At 45.7% G+C, this 27,506-nt stretch overlaps 1 protein-coding gene across 4 annotated transcripts in view; it reads right to left on the bottom strand.

Annotated features, from left to right (window-relative positions):
- The window catches only part of TNS1 (tensin 1), a 245,771-nt gene that overhangs the window by 18,874 nt on the left and 199,391 nt on the right, over positions 1-27,506 (bottom strand). For 3 of the 4 annotated variants that reach the window (XM_027873735.1, XM_027873738.1, XM_027873736.1), the window contains 4 exons: positions 20,871-21,067; positions 19,901-20,045; positions 13,286-13,378; positions 197-395 (listed from right to left, as the gene is read on the bottom strand). In XM_027873735.1, coding sequence (XP_027729536.1) covers positions 197-395; positions 13,286-13,378; positions 19,901-20,045; positions 20,871-21,067 — 634 coding nt within the window. The remainder of the gene's footprint in view (positions 1-196; positions 396-13,285; positions 13,379-19,900; positions 20,046-20,870; positions 21,068-27,506) is intronic. The other variant, XM_027873734.1, reaches the window with a different exon arrangement.

The raw sequence follows: 27,506 nt of genomic DNA, 5'->3' as shown, positions 1-27,506 counted from the left end.
ATTAATAACACCCCCATCTACACAATGGTCCACCAACTAAAGTATTAGTAACACCCCCATCTACCCTCTACCTGTTGCATCCTAAGTGGCTGGCTCCTTTTGCCTTCCCCTAGTCTGGGTTCCATTCCTTCTATTTTGCTGTGGTCTGTACCCCCACCAGTTTCACTGCAATCCTCCACTCCAACTGGCCCCATACCTGTCCGTGCCAAGGAGGGGACTGATGGTTGAGATGGGACTGGGTGGGGCAAAAGAGTTGCCCAGAGTTCCATTCCTCAGTGGTGTCTCGGTACCATACGTCTGTGTAGTTAGGAGAGTTGGGTTCTTGGGCTCACTGTCCTGGGTTCGGGGTCCAGCCACAGCTGTTCGAGCCACAGATTCAACATAGCTCCTGGGCTCTGCAAAAGACAACGGAATATTATTAAGCAGAGCACGTGACAAAGCAAATCAGACAAGACATTGGAGTTAAAAATGCCTAGCCTAGTTTGCCTCCTCTTTACCTCTGATGAATATCAGCAAATGGGGAGAAAGGCTTTGACACAGATCTTTGCAAAACCCCAAACTGAAAAACAGGCACACGGATTAAACCTTCCTTGTGTCATCGGCCTGCCCCATACTCTTCCCCCTCAATTTATGAAATCTAGGAAGCTCCCACAGAACTACTAGACTCATCCCATTTAGCATATTTCTACTGAACTGACTGGCTTCAAGAAAATCAATTTAATAAAGTGCTTGCTTTGTGCAGGGCACTGAACTGGTCACTGAGAAGGTACAAAATTTAGGTAAAACCCAATCCCAGCCTTTCGAGTCTTATGGTCTAGTAGAGGGATCTAATAGCTCTATACACAATTTAACTATACACAATTACACATGCCAAGTGCTTAGGCCATGCCCAAAGCCACTAAGGCCTGGGCTTCCACAGATATGAGTAGCCCTTGGGCATGTATATTCCCAACATATATGCCTCACTGCCTACTCTTTCCCAAAGACACAGCATGCATTGGTAAGAAAGTGTACCCCAGGTTTATAGATATAATGCCATAATTATTCTTGCTTTGCCTTCTGTTTAATAAATATTTAGACTAAGAAAAAAATAGGCATATTGCAAATTGTTGCATGAGGTTTCAGGATGGGGAGAGTCCATTACAGATTAGAGAGACTTTAAAGGCTGAATAAACTTAACATGCAAAAGGGAAGAAAGGATGTTCCAGGCACAGGAACAGTGGGAGCAAAGGGTCACAGCTAGGGAAGGTACGGGGCATGTTCAAGGGAAAGAAACGAGTCTGCTTAATAGAGGACGAGAGTATGAAGAGAGGAGTAATAGTATAGAAATGTAGGGTGGAAAGTAAGGTAGCCCCAGATTACAAAGGCTTTAAATGCCTAGCAAGGAAGTTTGAGCCTTACTCATGACACAATATGGCACCATGGAAGATTTTTGAGCAGAGCATTGTTGAGTCCAGATCTATGAATAAGGAAGTTCAATCTAGCAATGGGAGAGCGAATGATTTGGAAAGGGAGAAAGTGGAGTTGGGAAGACCTCTTAGGAAGTTATTGCAATAGTCCAGGTGGGTGGTAATGAGTCCTTGCTACACTATGGAGGGTGCAAGAAGTACAGAAGGAGAAACATTCAAGAGATACCAGGGAGGTGGACTCCACAGCATCCTGTAACTGTGTCGCTCCACATGAAGCTACGAGGGATATGCCAGGCCATCCCTCTAAAATTCTCCACAAGCGCTTGTCACTCTCCAGGTTAGAAATAAGAACAAATGCCCACCACGGTCCTTCTCCTCTTCTTCCTGCCCCTACGTATTATCCTCTACAGGCTCTGTGGCTCCTCCTCCCCATGATCCCAAAGTCCATCCTTGGTGATAAAGGCCAGAAGAGAACACAGGACAGATCAGGGTTTGAACAGTTCTGGACATCCAATTCAACAAGAAGCATGCACTAAGTGCCTACTGTGTATCAGGTACCATGGTAGACAATGGAGATACAAAGGAAAAAGACAATGGAGATACAAAGGAAAAAGGAGGACAAGTCCCTTGCCCTCCAAGCCATGTATACCACTATGGACAGTTTTTCCTCTGGTCACCTGCAGTGTATTCTGGCTCCAAAGGGAAGTTATGGAATCTAGACCCAACCTAAAGGTCAGCTAGGTGGTGCAGTGGATAGAGTGACAGGCGTGGAGTCAGGAACACTCATCTTCCTGAGTTCAAATCCGGCCTCAGACAATTACTAGCTGTGTGACCCTGGGCAAGTCACTTAAGCCTGTTTGCCTCAGTTTCCTCATCTGTAAAAGTGAGCTGGAGAAGGACATGGCAAACTGCCCCAGTACCTTTGCCAATAATGGGATCACAAAGAGTCTGACACCGCTGAAAAACAACTGAACAACAACAGCAGGTCACCTGCAGTGCACTCTGACCCCAAAGGGAAGCTACAGAATCTAGACCCATCCTAGAGGTCTTTAAAGGCAGGAGATATACCCATCTTTCTGTCTAACACACTCAGCATTCCTCCAGAAACCTAAATCAGGAAAACCTATTTCCACGAGAAGCAACCTCAAAGGATGATGGAAAGGAGGACAATCTTCTATCAGTTCTTGCATTGATCTTGTATTAGACACAACCTACTTTGTGGAGCTGATCCAAGACAGTGAAGAGAAAGGGGTCATAGAATTCTAGATGTTAAAGCCGAAAAGAACAAGAAGCCGTCTAATCCAACCCCTCCAATTAACAGATAAGGAACCTGGGGCCCAGAGAAAATAAGTGGTTTGTACAAGGTCACATAGGTAGTAAGTGGCCAGACTGAGATTTGAACCCAAGCCCTCTGACTTCAAATTCCATGCTCTTGCCTCTTCCTGTCTGCCAAATGTTCCCTGAACACCTCCCTGTGAAGGCAGGTGAAATGAATCCCTCCTTTATACCAACAGGGAAAATCAGGCAGCCAAACAACCTGCTCTAGAGTCTGCAGCACAATCCATGGGGATGAGCCCTCCCCATTGTTCTCCACTGCCATGCCACCTTCCTCTTCCACTGCAATCTCCTCGCCCCCTAACACCCACACGGATACCAGCTCTCCATCCACAAACAGTCTTGAGGCACTTACAAAGGACATGGGAGCCTAGATGAGAGACCAAGACCCTCTTACCCCTGGGGAAGAGCAGGAAAGACCCTTCCATTGGTAACTTCAGCACAAAGGCCAACCCCAAGGTAGCCAACCCACAACTGACCTGAGCAGGCCAGAGCCCAGGACTACAGAGCTGTGGTGTTTGCCTTCAATGGGAGAATCTAGCCCCACCCTGAGTGTGCCCTTCCCCTTTTCTCCTCCCCCAGACTCCTCCTCTTGCTTGCTTCTCACCTTTCTTCTCTTCCCCTACTTATCTTTGCCAATCCTCTCTCCTATCTGCATTCTCCCTTTCCCTCTTCTCCAACTCCCCAATTCTTTTTCCTCTCTCCTTCCATATTCCCAGTGCTTTCATTGCTACCGTCTTCCCCTACAGTCAATCAGTCAACATTCATTTTGTTGTTATTAAGTCTTATTAGTTGTGTCTGACTCTTTGAACCCCATTTGGGGTTTTCTCGGCAAATATACTGGAGAAGTTTACCATTTCCTTCTCCAGGTCATTTTACAGATAAGGAAACATTTCAATATTCATTAAGTGCCTACTAAGTGCCAGGTACTATGCTAAGTGTTGGAAATTTTAAAAAAAAGCGGGGGGGGGGCAAAAGACAGTCCCTACCCTCAAGGAGCTTATGATATAATGAGATAATTTGTATTCAATCCAAAGAGTCTATTTTCCACCATTTGGGTTCTTCTTTATGAGCCAGAAATCCCTTATTCAGCTCCCATGGTGGGCCCTCGTTCAACTCACTAAGTTCACTGACCTCATCCACTTTGAGCAAACCTTGAATCCATTTGGAAATGATTACCTTTCTGGCCGCAATACCAATAATTCTCACAGTTTTGCCCTCTGATTCCCTTATTCATCCTCTTCGTTCTTCTCTGTTTCAAGTTCTACCCTATAACCAAATACTTGAGCCTGGGCTGGAGAGAAAAGCAAGAGGTTGAACTGATTGCTCTTGAGAGGGCCAACCCAACCCAGGGAGGCACTTCACGGTGTCCTGAGACATCATGATAAAATGATTTACCCAGCCCCCTCCATGCTGAAGCTTGCTCAGGCTTTTCCTTCTCTTGTGCCTCACTTCCTACCCCTACCCCTACCCCCTCATGGATGTGAAGTGGAAAGATCAGTGAGGTCTGGGTTCCAGTCCCCACCATATTGCCTTCTGCCATCTCAATGCACCTTAGGGACCACTGAGCCTTTTCATCTGCCCTTCAGCTTACCCCTCTATATGTTTTGTCTCCCTGTATTGGAATGCAAGCTCCCTGAGAACAGAAAATGTTTCATTTTACTACCCATTTCTCCAGTCTTTGAGGGGGGTATTCATTTTCTCACTAGTCACACATGACATCTAGACCAGATGAAAGTATTACTAACATAATCTCTGGCAAGTTGTTCAACCTCTCTAAGACTCAATTTTCTCACCTGTAAAATAGGGATAATGCCAACCCTTCCCTTCTTCAAATGGGACATTTCTCCTCACCCAGCAGTGTTGCTTATGAACCATTTATGAAAGTTCTTTTAAACTGCAAAGTAGTATACAAGTGAAAAGTATTATTATTGCTACTGTCAAGAGAGAAGATTCCAAAAAGACAGAGGGGAGGGGGGGACGGAGAAAGGGAGGAAACAGTTCATTATTAAGCATCAACTATGTGCCTTCAAGCACTGTGCTGAGCCCTTTACAAATATTATCTCATTGTATCATTACAGAGATCATAGGCACAATGCTTAAGCACAGGGAAGGCAAGGGAGTTCTATCTGCAGCTGCAAGGAGGGAGTGAGCTTAACTTAAGGAACAGATCAAGCCCTAGATTTGTGGTCAAAAGACTGATTCAAATCCCAACTCTGCTACTGACTTCCTGGGTGACTTTAGCCAAAACGACTTAACCTCTGTGAAACTCAGTCTCCTTATCCATAAAACCAAGGAGTTGACCTAGATATTTGGTAAGTTGACTTCTATCTCTAAGCCCCATGATCTAGAAGCCATCATCAGAGGAGAAGGGTTAGAAAAAGATAAGTCAGGCCCATTTTTCTGCCTATGTTTAGGACCATACCAAAACCATTTGAAACCATCCAGGGTTGATTCTCTAGCTTTCCTCAGATATCCACAACAGTGGACAGAGTCTTGGATTCAGAGTCAGCAGTTTTTAGCTCAAATCTGCTCCTTATTACATGTTTAACTTTGGGCAAGTTGTTTTTCTCCTGTAGGCCCAAACTTCCTTCTCTATAAAAGTAAAAGGTTAGGCTAGATGATCTGAAAATTTCATTCCAGTTCTAAATTGCATGACTCTTTACAAATGTTATTTTCCACTTCTAAATTCCTTTTGGGACCAGCCCCAAGGGGCAGACAGGAGTGTGTGATGTTGGGGGTGGAGCAATTTTAGAAAGGAGGCTTATATATGGGGTTGGGTTCTTCATTCCAACATTCCAAGAAGATGGACGAGATCCAAGTGTCCGATCTGGCTCCCCAGAGCCCAGCCTAGCTGATAAGTCCTGGAGCCAAGGAGGTGACAGCACTATATGACCGCTGGTGCTACCTGCCCTCCCCTTCTTCAGCTCTAGGTACCACTCAGTGCTTGGGTTAGCAACATCTCAGAGAAGAATCTCTGTCTGGCAAGCAGAGTCCACACCCAGACAGAAGTGGGTATTGGAAGGCAAGAGAGAAGGAAAGACCTCACGGACTCACAGAAACACAAAATGTTACAGCTGGAAGAGATCATGGACTCCAACTCTCATCTGCCCAAGGCCACTCATCTTTTTATTGGCTGATCAAGAATGTGGACCTAGGTATGGGAGATACAAAAGCAACTAGGTTCCCAGACACCGAAAGCACAAATTCTAGAATTTCTATCCTGATGAGATAAAACGTTTCATCAGCAAAAATTTCAGAGGGCACGTTTGCAAACAACTTCATGAATCTAGGACAGAAAGTGACCCTTGAAACATCAAATGAAACTGCCCTACTTCTAGACCTAATCATTCCAGTTAAGAATCTAATCCATTCTTAAAGACCTCTAATCTTCTGGTTACCTGTTATGTTATTTCTCTTAGGAAGTTCTTCCTCACGTCTACCATATTCCTATGGATACAGCCAAAGTCCATACTTTTATGTTCTGTTCTCAGTAGAAAATAAGAGTCCCCATTCCTACTACCCTCACTATTACAATCACCACCACCACTACCACCATCTTCCCCTAGCTGAATAATTCCAGCTCCATTAGGCTTTTCTCACAAGCCTTTGTCCTTAATTCCTTTATCTTTGTTCTAGGATGGAAAGCATAGTTCTTTTTTTTTTTTTAGGCAATTGGAGTTAAGTGACTTGCCCAGCGTCACATAGCTAGTAGGTGTCAAGCGTTTGGTCTGAGGCCGGATTTGAACTCAGGTCTTCCTGATTTCAAGGCCGGTGCTCTATCCACTGCGCCACCTAGCTGCCCCAAAGCATGTAGTTCTTCAGTAGTCTGACAATCAATCAATAAACATTTATTAAGCACCTACTACATATCAGGTACATTGCTAAGCACTAAGGTTACAAAAAGAGGCAAGAGATAATCCTTGCCCTCAAGGAGTGGACAATCTGGACCCTAGGTTTGAAAACAGTGAGGCCCTATCCCTTTGTTTATGCTTTCCTGTAGGCATACTCATTCACTTAGGAATTCCTAAAATGTTTAAGCTAGAGGGGGCCTCAGAGCTCATCTCTGTACAATCCTCTCATTTTACATATGATAAAAACCGATAGCTTGCAAGATAAAAAAAAAAAAGAGAGAGAGAGATAAAAAAGAGATCAAAAGTCCCAGAGTTTGTAAGAAGCAAAGTCTGGACTGAAATCAGGTCTTCTGGTTTCAAGCCACCAGTATTCTTCTCAGGATGCTATACTCACTCCATTCAGAGGATCATAAACTTAGGGCTGGAAAGGACATGAGAGCCATGAATCTAACACTTTTCTTTTACAGATGAGGAAACTGAGGCTCAGACATGCCTAAGTCACATATCAGAGGCAGGATTTGAACCCCTAATCTCAGAGCCAATGCTCTTTCTCCTATAGCATGTTGTCTCCCTTATTCTTTCATTCATTCATTCAACATTGATTGAATGTCTATTCTGTAAAAGGCACCGTGCACAAAAGAAAACCAGATCAATTTCTACACCCAAATTCCAGGGTATGGTGCACAAAGAAGGGGCAAAACACTAGATCAGTGATGTCAAGTTTAAATAGAAATGGAAGTCACTAAACTAAATATAAGGATGCCAGTGGGCACATACTGACTTAGGAAAACACATTAACATTATTTATGTTCTAATGTATTTTTATTTAATTGGTTAAATATTTCCCAATTACATTTTAATCTGTTTCTGAGTGTGTTGTGGGCTACATGTGGCCTGCTGCTCCATGTTTAACACCTCTGAACTAGATGGGTGTGAAGCGTCATCCTGCATTAGGAAAAGTATAGGAAGGGCAGTCAGGAGACCCAGGTTCTGGCCTCAGTCTCACCATTAACTCTCTGTGTGATTCTGGGCAAGGTGTTGTTTCCCTGCTCTGAGCTTTAGTGTGTTTTATCTATAAAAATAGGGGGTTGGGTGAAATGATCTCTAAGGTCCCATCTATGCTTTACTTTCTGTAATAGATCACCTGGGAGAGGGTCAAGTAGTCCCCTGCAGCATGATGCACCCCACATTAAGCAAACTGGGAAGGTTTGAAGCCATTCCATAGCAAAGCCCACCCAAGCTCTCTCACCCACCTGAAAAGAATCCCCCAAAGGCAGGGAGTTCCACACCATCCCCAGCGGGAAAGACCCCAAACCTACAGAACAGCCCCACTTCCTGCAAACACACAGTAGCGGGGAGGGGGGGGGATGGGCTGCTCAAAGTTCCCCAAAGCAGTTTCTTTAAAGGGAAACTATAAACATTTGTTGAATGATCCTGCCAGGTCAGCATCTGTGTCCAAGTCACGAGGGAGAGATAAAGGGCCCCGATGAATTCCTAGCTCCTGACCTATAGCTCCATTCCTTAGCCCAGCTCTCCCCTCTCCCCCACCCTCTATTTAGAAAGTCCAAGCATGCTAGGCTGCTGGCTGCTGGCTAATCTACCACCAGAGTCCTCTGGGGCATTCTTGTTAGAGAAGTCGCTCAGCCTGTAGAGGTTAGCCCAGGGAGGCAGCTGCCCTGGGAGCAGCCCCAGTGGAGGGCTCAGAGCCTAATGCATGCGCTGGCATCTCAAACACATGAACTTTGGCTCTAGAGCTCTGCTTATTCTCAACTCCGCCCCCCCCCCCCCACAGCTGCCCCTGCCGGGAACCAGCCTTCAACCTCTGGCATTTGGGGGAAAGTTAACATGACAGAGAACTCTCTCACTGGTATGGGCAGTGGGGTGGAGGAAGGAGGAATCAGAGAAGGGTCTTTTCTAACATCGGGAAGAGGCCTGGGGCTTGTAACATATCTGCACTCCCCTGGCTTACATGGTATTTCTGTGGGGGCCGCTTCCTTCAATGAGACAGTGTTAGCAGAGAAAACAGAAAGTTGGACCTGAAGTCAGGAACACCTGGGTTCCAATCTCCCTACAGATACTTAATACCTTAGTGTTCCTGGTCTCTTTAATTCCCTGGGCCTCAGTTTTCTCATCTGCAAAACAAGGGAGTTTGGCTTGATGATAGCTACAGTTTCTTTTGGCTCCAAAATCTATGATATGATGATACAAGGAACAACCCACACCCTGTAGTCAAAGCCTCAACCAGCTGGAAGCTAAAGGACCCTCATAGCAACTTTCAACTTAAAGTCCAAAGGGTGGCCAACCCACCTTTTTTTTTTTTTTACTGATGAGGAAACTGAGGCACTGAGAGGTTCAACAACCTGCCCCAGGTCACCCAGATAGAAAGTGGCAGAGCTGGAATTGGAACCCAGGTGCTCACCTCCATATTCAGCATTTCTTCACTAGGCCACACAAATACTAGAATTAAGAGCCTGGAGACCCAAAGAGGAACTGCACTTTTGAGTTCAGGAACTAAAGGAAGCCAGGCAGTATGTAAGCTAAGAGGAAATCAGGCCAACAGGAGTAAAGAAACCAGGTATTCGACTTAAAGAAGAAGAAAAAAAAAAAACAACACCTGATAGGTGGCCAGTGTCTATCACAGAGTAGGTGCTTAAAAATTGATTACTGACTGACTGGCATGTAGCAGGGAGCATACTATAGCAGAAAGAACAATGGAGTCAGGAGATCTGGCCTTTCACTCTCTCCTGTCACTAATAATAATGACAATGATGATGATTCCTCATACTCCTTACAAAAATTCCAAACACCTTACAAAGTGTTTTCTTCATCCACAACACCCCATCTCCTGTCTTTGCACTGGCTGTTTCCCATGTCTGGAGTGCCCTCCCTCCTAATCATTGCCTCTTGGAATTCCTAGTTCTTCAAGGCTCAATTCAAGTGACACCTTATGAATGAGGGCTTTTAGGATGTCCCCAGATGCTAGTGCCCTCCTCCCACTCCTAAATTACTCTGTGTAATTGTGTGTGCATGTATACATACCCCCACCTAGACAGACAGATGAATAAATAGATAGATGGATAGATGGATGGATTAATAGATAGAGATAGATGGATAGATAGATGGATAAATGGATGGATGGATGGATGGATGGATGGATAGATGAATAAATAGATGGATGGATGGATGGATGGATAGATATATAGATAGACAGACAGACAGATAGATGGATAGACAGATGGATGAATGGATGGATAGACGGATAGACAGACAGACAGATAGATGAATAGAAAGATGGATAGATGGGTATGTACATGGTAGATGGAAAGAGAGAAACATAAAGAGGAGGGAAGAAGGGGAAAAGGAAAAAAGGGAGGAAGGGACAGACAGAGACAGAGAGACAGAGAGATGTCTCTACCAATGTTTCAAGGAGTTAAAATGTTTAAGGACCAAAACAGTTTCGTATTTGTTGTGCATGTAGCACAATGCCTGGTATGTAGTAGTCACTTAACAACTCCTTGATGATTGATTGATACCTCACAGCAAGCTTGAGAAGTAAGTGATGCAAATGTTCTTCTTCTCATTTTGTAGATGAAGAAAATCAAGTTGAGGAATGGAAATGGTTTACCCAGAGCTACATGGTTAGTTAGTATCAAATCCAGAATTCAAACCCGTCTCCAAGACTAGTGCTTCTTCCACAATCCCCAGCTGTGCCCCAGCCAAATGACTTTTCTGTTCAGTATCCTATTCTGTAAAATAAGGCTGAGCTAGTCAGGGATTCTTGATCTAAAATCTGTTAACTTGTTTGTTCTTTCTACTATTTTAATAATTGTATTTCAATAAAATGGATTTCCTTTGCAATTCTATGTATTTTATTCTATAAATTGAAAAACTATTATTCTGAGAAGGGGTCCATAGGCTTCACCGGACTGCCAAGTGAACAGTTCCATGACACAAAACAGGTTAAGAACCCTTGGCCAGGTGATCTCTAAAGGTCTCTTCTATCTGTAAAAATTACCTGAAATGAACCGAATAGTGGGCCCCAAAGAAACCAGGTCATGGGCCTAGAGGATATTGAATGAATTCACCTCTGCCCTGGGTCTCATGCTTAGCTTTTCCTGGGCCCATGAAGGTATCTGCTACAGGCCTATCTTCTCTCTTCCTTCTCTGAGACAAGCGAGGGTCAGGAGCTAGGGCAGAGGGCCTGGGCAAAGCGATCTGAACAGGCAGAGCACACTCAGCAGACTGGGGAGAATGTTGGTGGGAGCTGGTGAGTGGGCATTTGCCTTTTTGTCTCTGCCTCCTAGGAGAACAACAATGATGTCACACAAGCAGGGCTAGGCATCAGAACCAAGGTGTCAGTGGAGCTTGTCCCTGCCTGCTTGGCAGAGCTTCTTGGCCCGGGTGCCTTGTGCCAGTGTAAAACCTCACTGCCCCGGCATCTTGTGCCCACTCGAAACCCCATCTGAAGACAGAGCTGTTGTCAAGTGCTGGGACTGAAGCCCTGGGATCGGAAACCCTTGCACAGTATCACGTCGCTGGAAACTCACCACCCAGAAATCCCACTCTTACCTTCAAAGGACTCAGTTACCACCTTCTCCTCATCTTCCTCTGAGGGAGGAAGAAAGAAGGAGAAAGGATGGGGGAGAGAAGCAGGTAAAAGAAGAGAAGAAAGAGAGATACACATTAATATAGTTAGCAACTATATCATAACAGTGAGACAGGAGGGAATTAGTCAGAAAAATGTCAGAAAAGGAAGGCTAGAGCTATGTTGGAGCTGGGTTCTCCACCAACATTAGGGTTCCTCCATGTATCCCTAGTTAGTCCCCATGGGGAGAAAGCTGCATCCTTCCTCTGACACACCCCCAAAGCGGCCCCCTGGATTTGGTATTTGAGCAAAGTCACTGTAGGCTAGCACAGAGCTTTCCCTATTCAGCTGTTGAATTTTTTGGTAAAACATCATAATACAGCCATGGTACATAGGGGCATGCCCATGATGTAAGTACTACACATGTCCCAAAGGTATTCACCTACCACCACACACCACCCCCATCCCTACTGGGCTGGGTGTTCTTCCTAAGACCAAAGGGGAAAAACAAACAACCTCACCCAAATCCTAGAAATGGGAAACGAGTTTGGGGAGTGACTTTCTGGACAGAACCTTTATAGCACATCTGTTTGCCAGAGTATAGGGCCCCAAGGCTCTATGATGCTAGACTCCCTCCCCAGGTAGTGGGAAAGAGTTTCAGAAGGTGATGGGAAAATTTTTAAGGAAAAATTGTGAGACCAAAGTCTGTTTAGAAAAGGAAATGCCCTCCCTCTCTCCTTCTTGGAGGGGAAGAGTCCCTTTCAGGTGGGAATCCCAAAAGGGATTACTCTGAGATTTATACTTCAACATATCTGATTCTATAAAGCCAGGGACATAGGCTAGATTAGGGTTTGCCCTCTCCAGGGACTCTTCCTCACTGCTGAAGGACAAGGTCTTTGATCCAAGCCAGAAACAGGCCAGGGAATACCTTAACTGTCATGCCTCCCTTCTTCCCCAGATCACCATCCCTCAGAGGGAAGGGGAAAGTCCAGACAGAGGATCAGCCCAGGAAGGAGCAAAAGTACATGTAAAAATGGGGAAATGGGCCCAACACCCTGTAGAAAAGGGAAAAGACAGAGGGTGATGGAGTTAATCAACAGCAGGTCATCTATTGGATTCAGCTTCTTTGGCTCTCCCTCCTTTTGGAAGGGGTGGAATAAGAATGTGGGAGTGCCCACAGTTCTCTGCAGGAGTCAGATCAAGCCAAGAGGGCTGTTCTGGGCTCTGCATTACATGAGAGACATTGACAAAGCTAAATTGTGTCTTTATGAGGGTGCCCAGAATTGTGGAAATCATACCAGGAAAAGTTTGAGAAAAGGGGGATGTTGGGCCCGGACAAAAAAAAAAAAGATACTCAACAGAGAAAAGATTCATCTTCAAATATCTGGAGGTTGTCCTATAGAATAGGGATTTACTTTGTTCTGCCAAATGGGAGTGGGCAAGGGAGGTGAATGGTATATGTAATAGGGAAGTAAATTTGAGCTTTGCTGAAGAAAGGATCTTTGAATGAAAGTTACCTAGGCTTCCTGACACCAGCAGTCTTCAAGCAGGGGTCTGTCATAGCAGGGATGTTGGGAAAGGGACTGTAGCATAGGGTGGGGGTTGAGCTGTGTGACTTCAAAAGTGCCTTTCAACCCTAAAATCCTAGGATTCTACGGATGATGATCATTAGTCAGGAGGCACATACACTTTGGTGTTCATCCTAAACCCCCAGGAAGCATGAATGTCAGAAGAGCTGGCATGTGGGAACCTTAGATTCTTCCCTTCTAGGACAGGGGTGCTGAACTTTGGGTCTATGAGCTCACTTTTTTAATATATTTATTTAGATAACTGGTTTCCTTTGTAATGCTATGTATTTTGTTCTGTGCATTGAAAAACATTCTGAGAAGAGGTCCATGATGGCTTCACCAGACCGCCATCACACAAAACAAAGCACCGCTCTAGACATTCTCAGGTTGGTTCCTAAGGCCCCAACCACCCACCCCAAACCACCTCGACCTCAGGTGCTCGGACAACTAGTTTCTCCCAATCCTGTCTACGTCCGTAGCTACCACTGGGCTACCCGCCACACACCATAGCCCACGGCACTCAGCCTCACTCACCTCCTGTGGGGTGGAGCAGAATGTCCGCTGGATTGTGGGGTTTCAGTCCTAGGGCGGACAGGGGTGTCTTGGCAAGCCCTGGAGGAGAGCGCACTGTACCAAAGGGAAAGAGATAAGAAGTTAGAATGGGGCAGGGATTGGAGATTCAGTGGGGAAAAACAGAATGAGTCCAGATTGTGGCTTTGGAGACTGCACAGATGGATGGACGTTGGAGGGGGGAACATCTAATTGCTCCTGAAATCAGCCTCCCTTAGGGAATTACAGCCCTCAGCAGACAGGTTATCCCCCTCTAACCAGGTCCTGTTTTGTCTCTCTGTGTGCCTCTACTTCTGCTACCCTGCCTTTCCATCACTGTCTGTCTTGGTATAGTGGAAAAAGCAGACTGGGGATCAAAGAGGCCAAGGTTCTAATCCCAGCTCCGCTCCTTTCTATCTATGCAACCTTGAATCACTCAACCTCTCTGTTTCCTTATTTTTAAATGACTATAATACCACCTGAACCGCCTTCCTCACAGGCTGGACAGGACGAGTACGTGGCATAACGTATATGAAAACCCCCAGTAAACTGTAAGAGAAGATATAATTATGATGTCCATAGGACAACGCCCTTCCAGGCACTTATGATAACGCTCCAGCCAAAATGGACTGTTCCCTGTACACATCCTATCTCCATACTTTTTCTCAAGCCAGCCCTTAGCCTGGAATGGCCTCTACCCCTCTCTGCCTTTTGAATTCCTACCCAACCTTTAAACCTCAGCTCATGAGCCACCTCTTCTAGGTAGACTTCCCTGATTTCTCTCCTCCCTCACCCCCTTTTAGTAATGAACTCCTACTGTCAGACTTCATTCACCTCATCTCTTATGCATTTATCAAATTCTAATTTTTACCTCAGATATATGTGTACATGCCTCTACCAGACTGTAACTTCCATGAAGCCAAAGTCCACATCCTCTAAATTCTATATTTCTCCCATTACCTAACACGCTCCTCTAAACAACTCCAGGGCTTGTTTAGTAAATGTTCACTGAATGCAATCCCAATCTTCTCCCTTTATTTCTGCATTTCACTCACTGTAGCGCTTTGCGTCTCTCCTCTCGAAAGGGTCTGGGCAGTAACCCCATAGAGGAGAACAAGAGAAAGGGAGATGGGGAGAAATACTCCTGCAATGGTATCTGAAGAGCTGGAAAGGATGGGGCCAGACTAAGGACAAGCGGGCACCAAGGACCCGAATCACCTCATTCCTCAAATCTCAGGCCTGGCTTTCTTGATACAGAGTATCCCAAAAATTTAGTGCAATTTTAAGTGTTAAGAACTACAAAAAATATCACTGCTACAAGCTTATAAAAATATCATTTGAAAGCTCAGTTATACAAATTTATCTTACACTTATTTGGTTTTGTAAATTCTGAATAATAGTTTTTTTTTCCTTTTTAATTTTAAAAAGATGGAGCACCCTGTCCTTACGCATGGTACATGCAACAATTTCTGGAGGAAATTTTCTGAGACTGGGTGGATCGAGTAGAGGAGGTTGCCTTGCTTAATCACTGTAGTCATGATCTATCTCCAACAGAATTTTTTAATGGGGGTGGGTCACATCAAAACTGTCTTATTTGCATTAAAACCTCATTCTTTGGATGATCTTAAGGCTAGGATTACCTTTTAGTGATTGAGCAGCAGCTGATGAAAGTTTTCACAAATTTCAGAAATGAACTAGCGCCACATATAGCACAAGAAGGAGCTAGGTGGCTCAGTGGTTAGAGCACTAGGCCTGGAGTCAGGAAGACCCAAATTCAAATCTGGCCTCAGATACTTAGTAGCTGTGTGACCCTGGGCAAGTCACTTAACCTCTGTTCGCCTTAATCCACTGGAGAAATGAGAAACCTCTCCAGTATCTTTGCCAAGAAAACCTCATGGACAGCATTGGAGTGCTATGGTCTATGGGGTCATGAAGTGTTAGACATGACTGAACAACATGTGTAGTACAACATAGTAGTTATGTTGAATTTTAGTAAGAGCCATATCAATATCTTAAAGTTTTAAATAGGGGCAGCGAGGTGACACAGTGAATAGAGCACCGGACCTGGAGTCAAGAGGACTTGAGTTCAAAACTGGCCTCAGACCAGACACTTGACGCTTACTAGCTGTGTGACCCTGGGCAAGTCACTTAACCCCAATTGCCTCACCAAAAAAAAAAAAGTTTTAAATAATTGACCTTTACAATGATGCTTCTTAAAAGTATTTATACTTCTGAAATATGCTTCTTAAATCATTTAATTAATTAAAACTTAAAAAAAATTTTAAACTTGCATTCTTTGTCCCCCTTCTACACGATGAACCAGGTTTTTCTGCCCAAGATGGGAAGGAAGCTCTTCCTTTCCTGTTGTTTATACTTGAGGAACAGCATAAAGAGTTCAGATTCTAGATTCAGATTCAGATTCAGAAAACCTGGATTCAAATCTCAGCTCTGCCATTTACTCCCTGTGTGACCTTGGGCAGGACAATTAAACACTCTGGTACTGCCTCAGATCTCTCATCTATAAAATTAAGGGAATGGATAGGAGGACCAGCTCTAAATCTATGACCAATGACCCTTAGTAGAGGGTTGTCTGGTAGCTCTGGCCAAAAACGGCTATGCCCAAGGTAGAAGAGGCTCCAGGGTAGGGTGGGCTTCCCAAGGCAGGCGCTCTGGATAGGCTAAAGACCCCCATAACTAGAAGAGTAAACCCTCCTCTCTAATGTTGTGCCTGGAACACTGGTTTAAGGACAAAAAACCTTCATCTCAGACCAAGCCAAAATTCAGCTTAGAGGTTTCATGTAACACTCGAGGTCAAAAAAGGCTTTTAGCTCTGGCCTCAGCCAAAGATGTGGCTAGACTCTAAGCAAATTTGAAAGGTGGTTATTAAAGACAGTCCCAGGAAGGTTTCTGAAGTTGAGGTGGGGGGACATTTCCCAGCACACCTCTGACGGAAGGTTAAAACAAAAAAATGAGCTTTGTTTCTCCTACCAGGGTTATCAAGAGCTTGGCAAAGTTGCAGTGACCTAAAGACACAAGTACTGAGGACAATTAACTACATTAAGCAGATATCAGCACCCTGACAGGCCTTGGGGCCTTATCCCTCCCCACCCTCAGACTCAAAACAAACGCCTTAAAAGACCTGGATAATTCCATCTACCTTGCTCCACACCCCCCACTGCCACCCCCAAAGCAGGAAACAATAGAATAGGAAAAGTCCAACTTTCCAAAGCAGAAAGTATGAGGAATATGTGAAGTTACATATGCGTACATATACATACACACATACATACACATGTGTGTACCATGCAAACATATACAATAAACACATTAGATAAGTAACATGTCCTATTCAATATACATGTTTGGTATGTAACATATAATAATGACACACATGTGTATGCAAATGAGGAATGGTGGCATGATATGAATCCAGGCACACAACTAAACCCCCACACACACCACCCCCCCACGTACATGCTGTCTACCCCCACAGATGGTAGAAAGCACACGCATTATCCATGCGTGGTGCACATAGTATAAACACTTGTAGATAGTTGATGTATACTTTACAAGAGCAGGGGAGCAGGGGAATGAATACAGAGGGAGATGGACAAAGGAGAATGGGGGGGTGGTAGCTGTTTCATTCAATGGAACTGGCTGACGTGGTGCACATATGCATGTATGTTGGTACGTGTGTATGGGTGTGTAGGTGTGTGCACGCACGTAGGTGTGAGAAAGGGAGAGCCGGGGAAAGATCTTGGCCTGGCCCTCTCTTTCCTCCTTCTCTTCACTGACCTCTGGCTCCCTTAGTCTGCATTCTCCAACAATCCGACCCTTTCTCCTAGGGCGGAAGAGCATGAGTGGGGGAGGCCCGAGATAGGCAAGCCTTTTGCTTCCCCAAAGGAAAATTCCCCACATTTCTCCGCCTTCGTTATCCTCTCCTCAACTTTTTGCATTTTAAAAAATTTCTGACTTACACATTCTCCTCTTTGGATCACCCACGGTTAGCCCTTGGAGGGGGGAGGGGGATGGTGGGGATGGAGAGGAGGAATACAAGAGTAGAAGAAAAACTGGCTGTACAAGGCAAAACCCCTTCAAGCTCAGCTCCAGTGCCATCTCTCTCAACCACCCTGACTTTCTATGCCAGGCAAGGACTGGAAGGACATGTGTGGGTGAGGGGAGCAGTTCCTTCAAAATGGGCTAAGACCTAAGATGCTCACGCCCCTGAATGGACCAAAAGGCTGCTTGTAGCATTGTGAGTCAGGATTCAAAGCATTACTGTCCTGAGGGATTGACTGCAGATGATCACCCACCCGTGGCATTTATGCCAACAGGTGGGCTCATTACCCCTAGCAGAGCCACAACCATGCCCTACCCCTACCCCTAGCCCCATGGCTCCTGGAAGCCCACTCTGATAATGAGCACCTCACTCCTCTCCTCACCTTCCCAACATTAACCCCACCTCTCACACACATCCTGCACCGGAAAAGCAAAGGGCTCTGCTGGTCCCTTTAACATATGCCTCTTCAAGAGCTGTTAGCCCAAGGCAGGTGGGTGGCCAGTAACTTGGCAGGTAACTGCAAGTTACAAAGAAAGCTGATCCCAATTTTCAGTTCAAGACCTACATCCTATCTAGCTTCTGCCTCCTGAAAGAAGGAAGTTTAACTTCTCCCAGCAGCCTTGATGAGAAAGTCCCAGGTCTCAATCTCAGTATTAAAGAAGGGAGAATTTAAGGAATAGAGACATTCCTCCTATGTCTGATTTGATTACAACGAAAAGCACAGAAACTCTAACGGGGATCTCAATGTACTCTGAAAGTTTGGTCTAATGGTATGCCGATGAGAAGAAATTTTAAAGGAATTGGGCTAGGGGGTGGAATAAAAGCTAAGCTCTCTTGCCCAGTGGTGGAACGATGGATGCAAGGCTTTGCCAGCTGAAGAAATCTACGTGTGTCCTTTCTGTTATGGAAGAAGCAGACCAATCCTATGCTGGATAGGACTTTGGTTTCCGAGTCAGAGGACCTAGATATGAATTGAGCACGGGGGTTTTGTTACTTGTTATGTGTATGACCTTTGAAAAGCTGCTTCATTTCTCTGGCCTCTGTTTACCAGATGGGACTTGGGAGTCATGTGATAACCTGGCTTGGATCTTGGATCCTCCAACACACTGTAAGCGTGTGACAACCATGACCTCTGTAGCCTCAGTTTCCTCCTCTGTAAAATGGCAGAGGTAGATGAGGACGGAGTGAGATGATGCACAGACAATGCTCTGTAGACCTCAACGTGCTGCATAAAATTCAACTGTTACTATATTCCCCACTTTGGGTCTCATCTTTATCTGCTTAATGAGAAGGATTAGACTATGTGCTCTCTCAGGCACCTTTCAGCTCTAAAAACTCAAAAGGAGAAGGCAGCAGGTCACAGAATCCCTGATATGGAGCCCACGATGGCTTCTGAGGCCCCCAGGATGGGTGAGGAACAAAGGTGAGAAGAGAGAAAATTACAGAGACTCCAAAACACACACCAGGCTGCAGACGAGAGAAAGCCCTGAGTCCTGAGGTTTTGGTCCACTAGGGAAAAAAAAATCTTCCTTTCTTTTGCCTTCCCTCTTTTTTTCACTCACCTACTCAATAAACTCCAGTGGCAACTTAGCACCTCCAGGATCAAAATATAATATATATTATATTATATAAGATCAAATATTATACAAATATATAAATATTAATATAACATAAATATAAGATAATATAAATATAAGATCAAACATAAAATCAAAATATAAAAACCTTTGTTTGCCATTCAAAGCACATACACAACACACATACACACACCCCTCTCCAGTCTTCTTACACTTCTCCCATGTACAGTGACTTTGGCCTCCCAGCTGGTCCTCAAATAAGACACTTCATCTCTCAACTCCAAGCATTTTCACTTGCTGTCCACAATGCATGGGATGTTCTCCCTCCTCATTTCTTCCTCCTCCCAGCTTTCCTGGCTTCCTTCAAGTCCCAGCTAAAACCTCACCTTCTACAAGAAGGCCTTTCTAATTCCCCTTAATGCTAGTGCCTTCCATTTCTGGATTATCTCCACTCCACCCCATCTATAGCATGGTTTTATATAATTGTTTGCATGTTGTTTCCCCCATTAGACTGTGAGTTCATTAAGAAAAGGGGATATTTTCTCGCCTTTTCTTTGTATCTCCAGAGTTTAGCACAGTGCCTAGCACATAGTAGATAACTTAATAAATGTTTATTGACTGACTGATGAACCTAAGAGAGCTAGAAATATCATAAAATGGGGAAACTAGTGATTCTACACCTAGGTCACCTGGAGTTTGCTGTGTTCTGGCCTGGTGTGGCTACAGCAGTCGTAATGTGATTATCCCAAATTTGAGAGCTTTGGACTAGGGTGGAGGCATGGAGGCTGAGAAATGATGAGAATGGAAAAGGGTCAGGAGCAAGGGTGGAGGGAAGTAAGCAATGGGGATGAGAAAGATGGTTGGCTTTAAAGTTGGACTTGAGACTGACCCCCGCCCAGCCTCACCAGACTCAGCCCACATCATCAGCCAATTCCCTCCACCTCCCAGAGCCAGAACACTTACACGGGCAAAGGTTGACATAAGGGTTTTGAGGCGACACAGGGAAGTCAGGGGTTGGGGGAGAGTTCTCACCACCGCTCGGAGGTGGACTGGCCGGAGCGGCCCCCTCCATTTCTTCAAACGCCTCCTTGTAGCTGTGCAGATGGGGCTACGGGAACAGAACAGAGCACACAAGAGAAGATGGAAAACATCAGTTATGGCATCCCTAGCAACAAGGAGCTAAACCCTTCAGAGAGCCAGACAAGTTAACAAGCCCACCAAAAAAGTGAAAAATCCCCAGGCTTATCTCCCATTGGGAAGCAGACGAAGATGAACTAAATCTGTCCACGCACCCAGTCTAAGATTATGAGAATTATTCATAATGTGGCAAGCAGGCAAAAGGCTTACTTGCAAGGCCATTGTCAAGCCACAGCCAGAAGTCCAAGGCATCTGTCCAGAGATAATTCAAAACAGGAAAGCTGCCCATGTGAGTGGGCTGATCTAGGTGGTGTCCCTGCCTAAGAGCAGGGAAAAGGACAAGATGACCCCAAGTCTTTTACATGACACCATTGCTCCTTTTGGCTCCAACTGAAGAACTATCTCCAGGAAGAAAGAGAGTAACTCTTTCTTCTTGGATCAGGCAAATGGAGTTGGGCAATGGAGATATAAAAAGTCTCTTTGGGAGAACCAAGAAGGTAGGAATTTGTGAGAAAGAAACGCACTTGGGACATTCAAAACAGGGCTCAGATTTGTCAGATCCCTACTTATTAGCTATACAAGGGTAACTTGATGGCAACATGTCATGCTTAACCATGATTACGAAATAGAAAATTTGCAAAGATAGGTAAGCACTTGGTCTTTGAGTTGGAATGCAAAAAATCAATCCCCATTTGCCTTTAGGAACAATGTTACCCAGCTTACTTCTAGTGAATCCCCAGCAGAGAGGTCCCATTTGTACACCCTAGTGAGAGGATTATAACTAATCAACTCTCACCTCTTTGGGCCGTCCTCCTGGATTGAGGGCAATGGTGAGGGCCAGCTCTGGGGAAACACATTGGACTGGTGACCGCACTCCAGGACTCCGAGGGGAAGTGGGCTCTGGAGAATGGTTGTCATATTGCCCATCACTGGCTGTTCGTCTCCGAAGTGGGGGAGGAGGCTCCGTTGTCTGCTTTTCTCGAGCCTGTACCCCTAGAAGTAATGGCAGGAGTTAGGGAAGACAGGCACACGTTTAGAGGGGCTAGTCTCTCCAAAAGAGATAGCACACTGTTAGAGAGCTTGCGGGTCAGACTCTACAGAGAACTCACTACATCTAAGGTAGGTGGTCTGAAAAGGACCAGGGCCTATGCTCTCTGTACCACTCCACTTCTCTCCAACCCCCCCCCCCCCCCATGGCCCTCCTTGCCAGGCTGGGCAATCTATTCTGACTGAGAACAGACCTCCACCCAGTGATCTCTGAGCAAGGACTGAGCTTTGGCCAAGAGCACGACAGGATTGATTCTTGAAACAGATGTCAACTCTTTCCAACCCCTAGAAGCAGATGGCCACTGCTTCCTTTCATAGAAGGGAGGAAAGGCAATAGGAAGGGGGAGGCAGTTACCAGGACAACAGCATCAACTAACATGCAACATCGGGCCCCAGGGAAAAACTCTTGGAAAGAGGGAAGAATGCAATATCATGTATTCTGAGTCTCTAAGGGGGCCCTAGACAAACAAGATGGGTTACTACCCCTCACGCCCACCAGGCCCCAGGATGCATTCGGGGCTCTCAAGGGGCCCCCAAATTTATCAAAGGTTACCCTAAAACTTCTAGCGAACCTCCATATGGCCCCTATCTTTCTCTCTTTCCAATCTGTCCCCGACCGTCTCGACTAACATGAAGTTTTCACAGAGCAGCCCCACCCCAAAGACACTCCCGCTTTGCGGATGGCAGGGTTAGCAATCTGGATGTGACGACATGGGAAGGGAGCCCTGAAATAATTCCCCTCTGTTTTGCATCTGCTTTTCTCCACTTCCCTTCCCAACAGGCAGGACTCCCCATGCTGCCACGCTGCACTCCTTCCCATTCCCCTGCCCTGGGACTAAGCTGTGACATGGAATTCATTGCCTCACTGAGCTGACTCAAAGAATCCTAGGAAACGTTCTTCTTGGGGGCGATCAGGGCCCGTTCAAAGGGCACCTAACCCAAAGGTCCCTCTCCCAGACCAGGATTATTCCTAAGTATCTTTAAACTGCTCCTTGTAGTCAGAAAAAGGGAAACAAAAGCATAAGGAAATAACATAACCTGCCTGAAGCCACCCAGAAAATCAAAGCCACAAAGGAAACGAAATTCCAGTGTCCCGAAGGAGCACGGGCAGAGGACATCCAGGCAGAATTACCCTCTGCATCATCAGCTATGTGATTTAGATATTCCACCAGATGCCAGATGTGAAGGCTGCCATCAGAAACAAGCTGGAAAACCTCTCTTCCCGGCTTGTCACGCGCAGCAGAGACTGCCAGGTGTCAAGTTCAGATGAAAGCACGTGCACGCATTTATTCAGTGCACACACGCACACATGGTCTCTGACACACAGAGGCTGAGTAGATACAGAGGGGAAACCAGCAGGGCCTGAGGACACGGCCTATTTCAATGCATTCTGCCATTAAATAAAGAGCATGCGAATGCATCACATGTAGATGGATGGCGGCACTCCTCTCTACAGGGTCAGAGCAAAGAGCGCAGAACAGGGAAGCAGGAGACCCACGTTACGGTCTTGGCTCATGCGACCTTGGGCAAGTCACTTAATTTTCTTTTTACTTTCTTTCTCAGTAAACATGATACTAATAGGACCTGACGCACCTACTCTCAGTGTGCTTACAAGGATCAAATGAGATCATAGATATAACAGCACATGGAATACTGCATCATTATATAAAAATTTTTCCAAAAAATAGGCGCAACTAGGTGATGTGGTGGCTAGAGCGCTGGACTCAGAACTAGGAAAACTCATCTTCCCGAGTTCAAATCTGGCCTCAGACACTTACCAGCTATGTGACTCTGGGCAGGTTACTTAAAATACTAAAAATAACCCTCTTTACTGATCCCAAACTTTTCACGAAGGCAAAAGCGATCTTTTCATCACTGACATTTTGCAGGTCTTGCTATACACATCCCTTTCTCCAAACAGCTAAAGAGGTATGAATACGTCACAGAGGTCAACGCCCAAGCACATGGTGGGCAAGCAGGCCATAACATATAACCAAGGAGTATCTGCGATGATGCATGGGAGCAGAGAACATCATGGAGAAATTGTATGATGATAAGGAGACATGAGCCGGTCGTGTGATTGAGGAGGGATGACAGGTGGATAGCTGGGGTGCTCCCCGGGTGCCCTCATGAGTCAGGAGAAAGCAAGGAAGAACCCCAGGATGTTGGATGGACCAAACCCCTCCCCCCATGGCAGACCTTTAGGAGGGCATGGACAACCTGCAGCCACGGATGAGCTGCTACCTGCATCACCAGAGAGGACTCCTGAATCAATGAGACTGAAGATCCATTTGTATATGAAAGAACCAATGTAAGATTTCTTTCTTTTCTTTTTTCTTAACTTAACCTATGACTAGCAAGGAAACCCCCTTAACCAATGCAGTGCTGTAACTATCCTGAAACACAGTCCCAGAGTTGTCTGGGTTATTGGGACCTGTCCAAGACTGTATCGTCAGTAGACATCAGAGGCAGGATCTGAACCCAGGTCTTGCTAACTCTGAGGCCAGCTCTCCATCTACTCTAACATGTTGCCTCTGCTTATTTCTTGTTGTTGGAGACTCAAAGGTCTTCCACGTAGCTTGCAGTGTTAAGTACCAACGGAGAGCAGTCCTACGCCCTCCATTATTTTCATTTCCGTGGCCCTCTCTATCCTTTCCCTGCCCTGCCCCCAGTAACTCCCCAGCGGTCTAGAGCTGCCGGTTTCATTCCTGGCAGAAGCATCAGAGGGAAACAGACGCTCCCATTGATTTTCTAATAATAATTGTGACAAAGGAGACCCAATCAGGAAAGGCTAGCAGGGTCTGGAGCTAGAGTTCAAGCCCAAGGTTAAAAGAAATGCATTAGAGCCAAGCTCCTTCCCCTGACTCTCTCTACCCTCCTGTGCCCCCTTTATGGCCTATTTCCCTCTGGTTTTCAGCTCAGCATTTAACTCCTCCGTTTGGGGGTTGGGTATTCGCCCTTGAGAATAAGACCAAACTCAGTTTCCTGCATTTGAGTCGCTATTTAAGGCAGAAGCTGCCCCCCTCCGACCTACCATGAGCATTCCCTGAGCACCTCACAAAGGGAATTCTCCCACTGGCCTCCTGCCAACAGTGACCGTGATCACTGGGGGTGGAGGAAGGGGGCTAGACAGCATGCAGACCTTCCCAGCTGCTGAAGGGGTGAGGCATTAGAAATGACGGTCAAGGGAGTCCAAGATGTAGCTTTTCCTGGAGATTGCTGAGAATGACAGAGATAGAAAGCTCCTCCTCCTCCTCATTTCCTCACTATTCTACCTCCGTCTTCTTAGGACAGGGGAAGGGGGCATGTCCGAGCTGGAGACAGAAGGGATGGCCCTGAAAGGCCAAGGGAATCTAAGACAGGGCCCCAAGACAATTTTGGGTTCTTCCTAAAAGCAAGATCAGGGAAGACCCTACATTCCACTCCCACGGGGACAAATTCCCCCCCCCCAGATCCCCACATTGCATCAACGGCCAGCCAGGCACATCTTGCATTCCTTGCACACAGTGTCTCTCTGTTGTCCCCCTTGGCAAGCCCAGCTCAGCCCCAGGGTGCCCAAAGAGCCATGTCCTCTCTCTCCTTTTTCTTTCTCCATAGGGAGGGGTGGAAGAAGGAGAGGGGGCAGGGGAAGCAAAGCAGATTGGAGAGAAGAGAGTCTCATTGTTCCTCGTCCAAGTGTGGAAAGACTGGGCCCATGCAGACCATGACGGCCAAGCGGAGAACACCACACTCTCACACGGTTCCTGAGAACAACCAATAATGCAAATAGGATTGCTTCCCCTATCCCATTGCCTTTGACCCTAAAACTCTACTTGTCTCTGTCTCTGTGTTTCCATCTCTGTCTTTCTCTGTGTCTCTTGGTCTCTATCTCTCTAACACACACACACACACACACACACACACACACACACACACAGAATAGGAAGCAGGAGTAAGGTTTTTAATGGGGTCACCATGACTCCCCCAGAGCCCAACCTTTCAGTATCCTCCCAGAACGGGGGAACAGAACCACATACCCCGTGGAACATTAATGAAGAAAGGGGAAAGATGGGCCAATAATTCAATTTAGTGAAGAGAAGGCAAATGTCCTCCTTTATGAAAAGAATGACTGGATGTTCTAAGCTAAGGAGAGAATTGGAGGAAACGGACTGAACGCACACTAGAAAATTGGTAAGAAAATTTTAAAACGTCACTTTTGTTTTTATCACCCCTTCGAGTATTCAGGTGCTCTTGTTTAAATGATCTCCCCCAGCCTCACTATAATCCTGGGCATGGTTGGGGAATAGGTAGAAAACTATCCTCCCCATTTTTCAAATGAAGACAGAGGCATAGAGAAGCCCAGTAGTTTTTCCAACTAAACAACTAGTCAACACAGGGTTCAAAATAGAACTATGGTCCCCTCCATCTCAGTCTAAAGTTCTTTCCATAACTCCATGCTTACTCACCAAAGGGTGGGTGGCAGGCAGAATTTTCTTTGGAGGACGTGGGACTTGAGAGTGAGTGCCTCAAGGAGGGAGACGTTGGAAACTCCTTATACAATCACAGAACTAGATGGAAGGGACCCTCAGAGGCCATACAGTCTAACCTCATTTTACAGATGAGGAAACTGAGGTACAGAGAGCTTAAGTGACTTACACAGGCACTAGAAACTTTCAGGTAACAAAGATGACCAGACTTCCAGACTAGTACATTTCTGCAGTTGTCCCCAACTATGACAGCAGCCAATCTCATGACAGTGCCTTGTTTGGGTGAATGGTTCCCTTAAGGTCTCTTAGACTTTACAAGTATACTAGAATCACCTGGGTACAAAGTCATTCTTTTTTTTCTTTAAGCAAACATGGAGTTAAGAGTTGGAACTGGAGAAAGGACTACAACATCTACATATATAAATACTCACATTTATCCAAAATAATTTAGATTATTTGTCCCCAATATCCTTGACAGACTACCCCCCTCCCCTGAACCCTTTCCTCCAGCTACCCATCCACTCCCACAAACCCCACTCTTCATTACAGCATTCAGGTTTCCAAAAGACTGGGTTCCTCATCTCTGGGGTTTGGGGATATAGCTCCATCCCTTCGAGGTCCAGAGGTAAGAGGGCTCTTGATGCATAACCTGCTGGGCTAGGAAGTCAGAAAGCCACACAAACGGCAGCCACACCAGCAGCCCCTAAGGCCAAGCCATGCTCTTTCTAGCACCGGGGCCAATCTTAGCCCAAACTGCCCTGAACCTCCTGAATCACATACTATTGGAAAGAGAAGGGAGTGGAAAGTAATGGGAGAAAACATGACCTGTCTTCTAGGGGCAATTCTCCCTTGTCCATAGGCAGGGAGAACCTACATAAACAATTGCTCTGGATTTTAAAGGATCATTTTTTAGCCAAGAGCTTCAAATTCTTCCCCAACCAACCATTTTCTCATCATAAAATGGCTACCCATTTCCCCTGACCTTCTAGCCTCAGAGATCAGGAAATAGACAAAAGGCTGAGTTTAAGAAGGAGTAGGAGGCATGAATAAGCCAAATAACCAACTGACAAACTAATCTGCCCCCTACATAATTCAGTTCACAATGCCTGGGGCATATCAGATCCCACACTGAGTTTCCTTAAAGTCAGATGGCCCTAAGACATGCTAAGATCAATGAGTTCAGTTGAGAGAAAGCTCATGAGGGACAGGGGAAGTCTCCATGTTAGCCCAGAGGACTGGCCATATTGACAAAGCTGTTAGGGCCATCTAACTCTTCCTACCCAGCTGCCCCATGCACCACCTTGGCATGGTTTCCTAGGAAGGGCTCAAGCTCTACAGCTCTTCCTATAGCAATAAAGTAAAAAGTGTTAAGTACAGAAAATACTGCCCAGGATCCTTCTATAATGAGGGCAGGTTATCTGCCACTCAGGTCCAAGAGACCCTTGTTCTCCAACGAGACTCTGAGTGTTAAGTCTGCTTACTCCAGACCTCTCCGCAACAGCCAAGACCAAGGTTCCATGCAAAGAAAAGATCAATCAGACATGCACATGGTAGGGAGCAGAAAGGAAGGGAAAGGGAGAGTTAGAAAGAGGAAGAGAGAATGAGAAAGAAAGAGGGAAAGGAAGGGAGAGAAAGAGAAAGAGGAGAAAGAGGAAGAGAGAGAAAGAGGGAGGGAGAGAGAAAGAGGAAGAGAGAGGGGAAGGGAGGAGAGGGAGAGGGAGGGAGAAGATCTAGAGGGAGAGGAGGGAGGCAGGGAGAGAAGAGGAGGAGAAAGGATAGAAAGAGAAGAAGAAAGAAGAGAGGACGGAGGAAATAAAGATGTGAAGGGAGAGAGGGAGAAGGAATGAAGTGAGAAAAAGAGAATAGAAAGAGAAAGAATATGTGATAGAAAAAGAAGCAGAAATAGGAGATTAAATGGC

This window comes from Vombatus ursinus, unplaced genomic scaffold (assembly GCF_900497805.2).
Source record: "Vombatus ursinus unplaced genomic scaffold, bare-nosed wombat genome assembly UNPS02014802.1, whole genome shotgun sequence".
NCBI lineage: Eukaryota > Metazoa > Chordata > Mammalia > Diprotodontia > Vombatidae > Vombatus > Vombatus ursinus.
The sequence above is the reverse complement of the archived record's forward strand: the minus strand, read 5'-3'. Positions and strand labels throughout refer to the sequence as shown.